This window comes from Aulonocara sp. 'chitande type north' Nkhata Bay, linkage group LG3 (assembly GCF_057382095.1).
Source record: "Aulonocara sp. 'chitande type north' Nkhata Bay isolate Kocher_YH1m ecotype deep benthic linkage group LG3, A_spYH_male_GT1.1, whole genome shotgun sequence".
NCBI lineage: Eukaryota > Metazoa > Chordata > Actinopteri > Cichliformes > Cichlidae > Aulonocara > Aulonocara sp. 'chitande type north' Nkhata Bay.
The window spans coordinates 30,990,327-31,000,962 of record NC_141346.1 but is presented as its reverse complement, the minus strand read 5'-3'; the positions used below and the strand labels follow the sequence as shown (position 1 = coordinate 31,000,962).

Genomic DNA, 10,636 nt, shown 5'->3' with positions numbered 1-10,636 from the left:
AGAAAACTTACAAGTATACAGCACAGCACGTCAGAGTCACACTGCTAGAGATCGAAGATTTATGTAAATTTGACAAGCTGAACGCATTCTGTACTGTGCAGGAGACACAGCAAGGAGGAGATTGATTAACAATGGTCTACAGCCAATTAGGACGCGGAACACAATGCGTTGTAAAAAGAAAAAAGCGTGCAAATTTGCACACAAAAACTCTGCAAAACAGCGAAGCCGAGAAAGGTGAAGCACGTTATAGCAAGGGACAATTTATTTTGAGCCTGTCTTGTTCTTCAGCTTTAGTAAGCAAAACCATCTGATCTGAAAAGACTGTTGTTCCAAATACATTAGATTTGCCAAGAGGCACTCTATAAACTCTCTATGGGCCCAACTTGTTATCTTTTTTTGTTTTCGTTTATTTATTTATTCCGATTAATAGTTAATAACCATGTATTTTGTAACCATATTAACACTGCAGCTTACAGAGAGTTATGATAAAAACTGTGGAGGAAGTCAGGAGTGGCAGGGAACTATGTGAGAGTGGTGCGGGATATGCATGAGGGATGAAATTCAGTAGAAATAAAACAGAATACGTGTCTGTGAATGACAGGGACATGGGTGCAACAGTGAAGATACAAGGAGCAGAGCTAGTGAAGGTAAACAGTCTACAAGCAAGATGAAGAAGACGATGAAGGCAAGGTGGAGTGGATGGAGAAGGAGGCAGCATGACTGGAAAGGCTTATAAAATGTTAATGAGGCCAGGGCAAACAGAGAGTTGCTGCAACGGAGGATAGGGTGAGATGAAAAAAGACGATCTGCACTGGCAACCCCTAAATGGAGCAGCTAAAGGAAAATAATTGTTTCCCTTTAAGAGTAATATTTTAGAATTGTTTTGTTATTTTCCTCTGAACAGATGATCAAGTGTTTGGCGATGTCATTACCGAAGCATCTCCTGCCCCTTGCTGCTCTCCTCCTTCTGTCCATCTTTCCCACTGAAACTAAAGTGGTGGCATCAGTGGAAGACTGTAAGGAGTTTTTTCTTCAGCAAACTCCACCACACATCCCAGGAATTTTGGAGGGAGGGATCATCCTGGACCAAAACAGATACAAACTGATTCGCCAGACTTTAAATAACACCAGAACATTTGTGACGCTGTACGACACCCAGAACAAGATTCCAGTTTTTTCTGCTGCAAAGTACAGAGGGGGAGCTGGAGGCAAGAGGCCCAAGAATAAATGGATGATCGAACCACAGGTATCAGTAGCAATAACATATAATAGTTACCAGTAAAACTAACAATTAATTTTAGACTAAAATAAAATATTATGAGAGTGTAGTCCTACTTACATGCTATAATTGTAGCTAATCAGGAATCTACAGATATTTTCCATTACATTGTGGTATTCAGAATTCTTCAATGTATTTTCCTAAAGACGTCCTTAATCCTACATTAAATGAGTTTGGCTAAAATTAGCTTAAATTGTGTCAATCCAAGTTTGCTCAGTAAATGAAAACAATCATTATCAGCCAGAAATTATCCAAGGTTTAAGTCCTCTTTTCTTTTCTTAAATGAAAAAATATTAACTGCGCAGTTAATTTATTTATCAGTAACCATACATTCATCACTATTTTATCCTTTTTACATTTTGACAGCTTGAAAACATACGAGACAAAGGCATTATGAGAAAATCAAACAAAAACATCATCTACAACTACCAGGCTGGAAATGAAGATTTCAAAAACAACCAAGGGTTTGACAGAGGACATTTATTCCCAAACTCATACGGATCCACTCTTATTGAAAAAAGGTCGACTTTTACACTGACTAACATTGTTCCACAAATAGGTCATTTCAACCAGGGAAGCTGGAATAGAATGGAAAACTGTGTCAAATGTGTTTTGAATGAATATTGCCTTAACAACAATGAAAAAATAGAAGGCTTTGTAGTTACTGGAGCACTGCCCAGCAACAATAGTCTCAACAACAAGATCAATATTCCTTCAGTGCTCTGGTCAGCATTCTGCTGCTACAGTCACAGGCAGAACAGCTGGCTGGCAAGTGCACACTGGGGGGAGAATGTGGCCGATGGCCCTAAATACCTGCAGACACAGACCTTAACAGAACTCCACAGAACCCTGGGAAGTGAACCATTTCCTCAAACACAATGTCCTCTTCACACCACTGCCACTCACTTGTACTCAGACCTCTCCTCTAACTGCAATTGCTCACCCACATCAAGTACATCTTCTCCTACAACCACTGCTATCCCTTGAAGTCCAATATCTGTGTCTTCCACTTCTAAAGCTAACGCAGCAGCCCCTCCCAGTGCCAGTACTGGTCTTTCACACTTCTAGTCCTGCATCTGACCATATTACTACCACAGTGTCCCACATCTACTTCCAAATATTATACCAATACCATAAAAGCAATTATTCATAAAAAAGCAATTCTTTGCCCTCAATGAATGAGAAGCAGTACATCTGGGTGAAATACAACTGAAATGTATAAAAACTAGCTTATTAATTCAAATAAAAAATCATTAAGGAAAATATGCTCAGTATAAATGAATGTACAACAATCCAGTAAATGTCATTTGATTAAATTCCATTAAATTTAATTGTACTTATGTGACAAGGTTTCATGGGAAATATATTAAACAAAATTATTGTTATAACAAGTAATTTTCACTCATTGGTACTTGATTCTGATGTATATTTTTCTCATCTTAATTGACAATAAGTGTAAAAATAATTGTTTTTGTGATTTGTTTTGTCTTTAAAATCTTCTGCTTATGATAATTTATTAGCAGTTCCAAACTAACTTACAGACTGTTCAACTTTTCTTTCTCATATTTCACAATGAATGCATTAAATCTAAAAATTCAATAAAATAAAAATTAACCTCCATGATATTTTTTAATATTTGACATTAAATGTGACAGCAACAATGTGCATGCTGTCTGTCTGTCTGTTGGCTAGCAGTCCTCAGTTTTCAAGATATCATATTTGATGGGTTTGTAGCATGAACGTATTCGCTGGAACGTTAAGGACAATTTACTACACAGCAAAAGCAAGACACAAGTAGGCAAAGTTCTTTGTGTTACTCATGCATGAGGGAGACCGGACCGGAGCCAGATGTCGTTCCACCCACTTGGCCTCCGACGGACTCTCAGACAGGTTCCCCATAGCACTCCTTTTATTGTGGTTACATGAATATGCATAGGTTCATTAACATATGACGTTTCATATAGGTATACATGTGGACAAAGCATACCTTGTCTCTGTGTGTGTGTGTGTGTGTGTGGTGGGGGGGGGGGGGGGGGGGGGGGTCAGTGTGTGACCCCATAAAGACTTCCCTAAACCTGCTGGTCTGGAAGTCCAGCAGTTCATCTAAACAAAAGGCACTTAGCCTAAAACTGACATAGCTACGTTTATCCTACCATGAAACAATAAGACAACGTACGACCTCTCCCATGCTCCCAGGATGTGGGTGTGAATGCCAGAACACTCTGGAGAGCACACAAAGCCTTTGCAGACTGCTAAAGATCACACATCCTATCACTACACAATCGATTATACACCTCTAAGCATATATGGTTAAATATTTCCTAATACAAATGACAATAATAAAATCTAAACCCATCAATATTCAAAATGTGTTGTGTGATCTAGATGACAGTAGCAAATGTAACTGATTTGGAGTTTGGTGAAAATCAAGTAAGGGTCACTCAAAATGTAAAAAATCATTAAAAACTTTATATTACCCACAAATATTTTATGGATTGGCTCGGGGGGACACGAGTACCTGAGCTGGCTAAGCATTTGACGTTGACCCTTATTGTTGGCACCCAAGGTCAAAGTTGGTCTTGCAAAATATTTTAAAGAAAAATGTTTGAATAATATATCATGTAAAGGGTCAAGAGGAACACTTGTTTTTCATTGCAATGCTCTACAACATTACAATGATGTCATAATGTTTCACAAAATCACACACTGCTTGAGTACATTTTATAATCTCAAATTTTTCAGCTTGTAGAAGCCAATGATTTCAGGCAATTCTGCTCCAAAGACATTAAAAATGCATTTCTCTACAGTGTTTTATGATGACTGTCATTAGTGCTTTTGTTTCTGACTGAAATAAAGGACTGAATAAAAAAGTAATTGAGAGAAATCTGACCCTAAATGTCTGATCCTAATACTAAGTTCTAGTCTTGATTTCCTTTGGCTGTGTTTGTAAAAGGAGCAAATGCACTTGATGTGGGTGAGCAATTGCAGTTAGAGGAAAGGTCCGAGTACAAGTGAGTGACAGTGGTGTGAAGAGGGCATGCTCTTTGAGGAAGTGGTTCAATTCTCAGGGTTGTGGTTTTTTGTTTTTTTTGCCACCTCCACGGGACAAGACTCAGCAGTTCATCTGAAATAAAGGGCAAAGGTCACTCTTTCGAGGATGCCAATGTTCACATTTTGGACAGAGAGGACAGATGGTTTGAAAGAGGAGTGAAAGAAGGCATCTATGTCCACTGTGAGCGACCATCTTTGAACAGAGGCGGGGCTTACGACACCAACTCTCTGCCATCTATAATCCCTTCCCAAACGTGTTTAACGCCCACTCACATCCTGGGCCATCTGACCTCAGGAAATCACATGATAGGGTGGAGCCAGGTTTCACAATGAGCTCACCCGGAACTCTGGCTGATTGTGACCCACACCCGCTTTCACACCTTGGCTCAGGCGATTAGAGGATCATCAGGGGGTCCTTTGTCCCTCTGTGGGGGGATACTCCCACTAGGTTTAAATCTGGGACTCTCCACCATTTGACCTTAGAACTGAAGAAGCTTCTCGGATGAGAGGTGAAACGTCTTCAAGCAACTCAAAGAAGTCCAGACGCTTTTCTTTGCAAGCTCCTTAGCCTACGATGACCTGGATGATTGAGAACCTTCACACACAAAACAAGTGGTAATATCTTGTGTATCCACTAGGGGGAGCAGTGTGGAGGCACATTCATTTAAAGGCTCGCTACACCATTTTTATATCATATTATATCACACCATATTTATATGTTTTAAATTTGTTCAGGGATTTTATAACTAGGGCAGATTCAACCTTTCTATCAAATATTAATATAGATATGTGTTTGCAGCAAATGAAAAACCGGTCAGTGATTATTACTGCCTTGCGTTTATGGAAATGAAAGCATGATTGTTTCATTTCACTGCTAATGTTCTTAGATAAAATGCAAAATCAAAATTTAAATGTGCTCCAATTGCACAACAACTATACAATCAGTGCCCCATGCCCCCACAGAATACAATTTTTTTTCTCACTATGCAATCAGGAGATTATTAACAGCTGATACCTGTTTTATACATTTTCTATACCGTTTCTTGGGATTTTGCAATCAAGTGGCGGACTTCAAGGCCTGATTGTCAGCTGGCAGCTGGCTGTCAGTTAACAGACCAACTGACCTCTGGCTGAAAGTGACAATTTTGAATGACTGCATCTGTAGAGCCACCCGTCATTCATTATATTTTCAAACAAACCTAGACAGGAATGTTAAAACTGCTAAACTCAAGGTATTGTAAACTTGTGACATCAAAACTGCAAAGTCAGTGTTTTATACAGACAGCAGACAAACCCAGGAGTAGAAAACATTCAGAATGCTTTTTGAGCAGTCTGAAGTCGAAGCTTGTAGATCATGTGATATTATAGACACCAACCTCATTATTTGTAATTCTGTCCATGTTAAATATATATATAAATAACATACTATTGCAAGAGTTTATATAACAGCAGATAAGAAAGACATGTCGTATAATTGTTTTTTCTCCCCTGATCTGCTGGCACAGGGCCAACAAGGACATCACTGGTGACACATCATCTCCTGCTCCACGTTGCTCTCCTCCTTCTGTCCATCGTTCCAACCGAAACTAAGGCAGTGAAATCAATGTCAGAATGTGACAGTTTCTTTCTTAACAAAAATTCACCAAACATCACAAAGATTTTAGAGGGAAGCATCATTCTGGAACAGGCCAGATACAAAGTGATTTGCGAGTTTTTAAATGGCACCACTACATTTGTGACGCTCTACAACACCCGCAACAAGATTCCAGTATATTCTGCTGCAAAGTTCAGAGGGGACAAATGTGGGAAACCCAGTTACAAATGGATGATTGAACCAGAGGTATAATAATTGTCATAAATAATAATAATAATTAAAAAAAAAACAGACCACATTATCAGATATTACAAGTGCAGGTAACAACCTAAGCGGACCTGTAATTAGGTTTTAAACAACACAATTTTCTGGAAACAGTATATTTCATCACAACAGTACAACAACATCAATATTGTACTCTTTCCATTTACACAGCTTGAAAACAATGAAGAGATGAGAGAAGAAACAAGTTTCAGCTTGAAGAATCAGGCTAGTAACATTGATTATGCCAATAGCAATGGGTTTACCAAAGGACAGTTATTTCCAAGTACTTATGGATTCACTGAAATTCAAAGAAGATCTACTTTTACCCTGATCATGTTATTTCACAAAATGCTTCATTCAACAGGAGAAGCTGGAAGAGAGTGGAGAACGGCATTAAATGTGTTATGAATAACTACTGCGGTAACAACAGCTATACAGAAGCCTTTGTAGTGACGGAAGCACAGCCCAGCCACAAGAAACCCATAACAAAAGGATCAATAGTCCACATTCGGCATTCTGCTGCTACAGTGATAGGCTGAAATATGGCTGGCAAGTGCACACTGGGGCCGAAACAATGAATATAACGAAGATTACACACAGACTAAGACTTTGGAAAGCCTCCGTATAAAAGTGGGAATCAAAGCATTCGATGAAAGACAATGTCCTGGAGAAACAACTGTCACTGAGCTCTACCCACAACTTTCCCCTGATTGCAACTGTCCATAAAAACATAAATGTATAAACTACTGAGGGCTGAGATCTATCATCAGTTTTAGACATTTATACATGTTGTGATGAATATGAATAATGTTTATTGATTTGATTCAGTTTGTAATTGCTTCTTTGCATCAGGCTTCATGACATCAAATAAAGATACAGCATATTAACCTTTGTGTAAATCTGGTGTTATCAGAAACATTTTTGGTAAATGGAAGGAAACCATTCATGTTAATTTAAGCTGGTTAAATACAAAACTTTTGTTTGAGTGGTGACAGCTATCATAAATATCAGAACAGACAGAGGTAAACACTGGAAACACAAGAAGAAACATCAAAATAAACAAACAATATGATAACAGAAACCGGTTAACATAAAAGAAAAAAAATGGAGAAGGATAAAGAGACTAAAACAATTTCTAATAATTAGATTTTGATTAAACATGAAGGCTCCCTGTCTGGTTCTTGGTCCCCAACAGAGACACCACCATTAAAAAAGAAACCTTGGACTCCCCTGTGATTCGACCACAAATAATACATGTATTTGCTTCAGCTTTGTTACGTTTAAAGACCGTGTGTTTTTTAAGATGCATGATGACACTCAAAATCGACTGACTCAACATTTCCACTTTGGTAGGCAACCAACAGTTTTCTGATCACAAGAAATCAGGCTACAACAACAGTTACACATGACATAAAGGTTAAGAACTATCATGTAACAAAGCACAAAGGCAACTTTAAATCTAACTAAAAAAGATCTGAAGCTGTATTATAAAGTGCACTCATATCTTTTGCGTGAGTCATTTTAGCATTAGTGAACAGTGAGTATTTTCTGGCAGCAGAATGGTCAATGAAGTATTTTGACAAAATACTCTAAGAGCTCAGAGGAACAAATGAACATGTTAGCCATTACAATTTCTTTAATTTCATTTCAAAATAAATTCTTCAAATGTTTGAGAAACAAACTGATCTTTGTGGCTGCTGTAGATTCACAGCAGCAGCACCATCACCACGGCCAGAGAGACAGAAACCCTCAACACAGGAAGTGAGTCATGCAGAAGAGGGGAGTGAAAAGGTTCAGGCTGCCCACCTTCAACACAGGAAATAAAGAAAGATATAGTTTGGTCTCGATACAAATACAGCAATAGCTATGTGGTTGGCTTTTAGCTGAGCTTAGTAGAGAGAGCACATCTGAAATATTTGCTTAAAAGTCCTAACATCATCTCACCTCTGACAGACAGCCAGCTGTATGGTGATTCTCCAGTACCAGAGACATTACACTTGTAGGAACCTTCATCAGATTTTGAAATCTTTGGGATAGTCATGACTCCTGTAGAGCTGTGCCCGATGAGGAGGTTATCATTATAAAATTCAGCTGTGAGGTTGGATAAAGAAGTCTCCCTATATGTGCAATGCAGAGTGACGGCATCGCCCTCCTGCAGATGATGGACCGGACTCTCCAGAATCACTTTACCTCCTATATGAAAAAATAAATATTTAGAGCTTTAAAGGTGCACTTTTGAAAAAAGAAATTCATGCAGCAGAGGTGGAGCCCAAACTTTCATAGAGCTTCTTGCGTAAGCCAAGACATATTCCAATCCTATGGGCTAAAAGAAAAATGCCTTTCTTCAACCTCAACACCTTTAACGTTCGAAGGAATTCATTTCAACCACTTCAAGATGATAATGCTTTTAAAAGCTTTTAATTTCAATATACTTAGTAACCAATTTCCCCTGGAAAATAATTATTTGACCTATACTATTTTAAATGCTGCCTGTACTTTTAGCTTAATAACTGAGCTAACTAACATTTTTATTCATACCATAACGTAATAATTATAATAGATTGCATTCATATAGCGGTTTTCTAGGCACCCAGAGCGCTTTACAATTCCACTATTCATTCATTCTCACATTCACACACTGGTGGAGACAAGCTACAGTTGTAGCCACAGCTGCCCTGGGGCAGACTGACAGAAGCGAGGCTGCCATATCGCGCCATCGGCCCCTCTGGCTAACACCAGTAGGCGGTAGGTGAAGTGTCTTGCCCAAGGACACAACGACCAGGACAGAGCTATGGATTGAACCGGCAACCTTCCGGTTACAAGATGAGCAATATCATATTGCTCAATATCAATACATATCATATTGTACTATTAGCTAATTATTTCAACTTTCACACTTTTAGCAAGTATTTAATTGCTTTTCTTTTTCAAGTATTCACTTTTTAAACACTATCTATCTATTGTAATCAATAGGGAATTTTTTGGAAGAGTATTTTCAATGCAGCTTGTGGGGATAGGTTAATTGGATAATCCAAATTGCCACTAGGTGTGAATGTGCGAGTGAATGTGAGTGTGAATGGTTGTCTGTCCCTGTGTGTTGGCCCTGCGACAGACTGGCGACCTGTCCAGGATGTACCCTGCCTCTCGCCCTATGACAGCTGGGATAGGCTCCAGCGCCCCCCGCGACCCTGAAAAGGATAAGCGGAAGCGAATGGATGGAGTATTTTCAATTACATAGTAAAGTAAATACATACTTTATACACAGTGGGCCAAAATTCAAAACTAGAACAAGGTCGCGGGCTAACATTAATATTTATTGAAAAATATCTTCCTCCAGATTTAAGAATGAATCTCTTCTTATGGACTCAAACAAGTTTTGCTGAAAAACTGAATGTGGAACAAGCAAAGCTTAATACTAAACAATGTATATATTAGCTGTATAATACCAGTAGGCCAGCTCTAATAGTAATTTGGTATGGCTTCGCGGGCCAAATGTAATTAGGCTGCGGGCCAAATTTGGCCCGCTGGCCAGAGTGTGAGACCTATGTAATAGATGAAAAAATATAAACATCGTAGTCTATATATGGCTGTTAGTAAATGGTTTAAATGCTTTTTTCCTGTTGAATTTAATGGTAATCCTCTGTAGTTTGTATAAACTCACCAGTAACAGTGATGTTGACAGCTTCACTGCAGGCTCCAGCTCCAGAATCACACCAGTACAACCCACTGTCTGAGGGGTAAGCATCTTGAAGGAAGCAGTGTGACTCATTTTTTGAACCCCAGTGTTTGGAACACTCATGATTTGTTTTTATAGATGTGTTTCTCTTTATTGTCCAATCAGAAGAGTTTTTATGCTCTCCACAGCTCAGTGTAACAGACTCATACAGGAAGAACTGAGATCTGTTGGGAAATATTCTCAGAGTGGCTGAAAGAAACAGAGAGGTGAGACAAGTTAGTTGTGTTTACAGAGCTGTATTTAAGGGCAGAACAATGAGGTGGGCACAGTTTAGTCTGGCCACCCTATGCATCCAAGGAAACACTGACAGGGGACTCCTCACAATCGAATTCAAATGGATATATGGATTTATATAGTATAACTCCCGACTATAGTATAACATTTTTGCTGTGCTGTTTTTCCATGAACAATTGTAACTGCCCACTTCGTTTGAGAAAATTTTATGAGTTTTACTGCTGATAATTGTTTTTTTTTTTCAGTTGTGTGTTGCATTAAAAAAGCTAATTAAAGGTGATGGTGTAGATATACAGCAGGAAGCTAGCACCATAAAACTCGGAAGCTTGAGGAAAACCCAGAACTTGTAACAGATCAGGGACAGCAAAGGATAAAGAGACTAAATAAACACACAGGCAGGTGACTAAGGAAGAGGAAACTGGTGGGAGCACATGTGACACTAATCACAGGAGGAGGCAAGTTAAAATAAAGACAATGC

The 10,636-nt window shown here is 38.8% G+C and overlaps 2 protein-coding genes across 2 annotated transcripts; one reads left to right on the top strand and one right to left on the bottom strand.

The window, feature by feature from the left end:
• The first annotated feature begins 902 nt into the window (after positions 1-902).
• Positions 903-2,414, top strand: LOC147335112 (endonuclease domain-containing 1 protein-like). Its single transcript, XM_086287454.1, has 2 exons — positions 903-1,246; positions 1,646-2,414. The coding sequence occupies exons 1-2, from the start codon at positions 905-907 to the stop codon at positions 2,264-2,266; spliced, it is 963 nt and encodes a 320-aa protein (XP_086143580.1). The 5' UTR covers positions 903-904; the 3' UTR covers positions 2,267-2,414.
• Positions 2,415-6,702: 4,288 nt separating this feature from the next.
• LOC147335111 (low affinity immunoglobulin gamma Fc region receptor III-B-like) lies at positions 6,703-10,135 on the bottom strand (the record flags this gene model as incomplete). Its single annotated transcript, XM_086286045.1, has 3 exons — positions 6,703-7,994; positions 8,133-8,381; positions 9,850-10,135. Coding segments are annotated over 3 exons (636 nt in total), but the record flags the coding sequence as incomplete, so codon positions are not given.
• Between the last annotated feature and the right edge of the window lie 501 nt (positions 10,136-10,636).

What these genes read in the sequence shown, in the direction of transcription:
- LOC147335112 (XM_086287454.1), top strand. Translation starts at nt 905, where the DNA reads ATGATCAAGTGTTTGGCGATGTCATTACCGAAGCATCTCCTGCCCCTT. An exon ending in AATGGATGATCGAACCACAG is followed by an intron (nt 1,247 to 1,645) that starts GTATCAGTAGCA and finishes ACATTTTGACAG; the next exon opens with CTTGAAAACATACGAGACAA.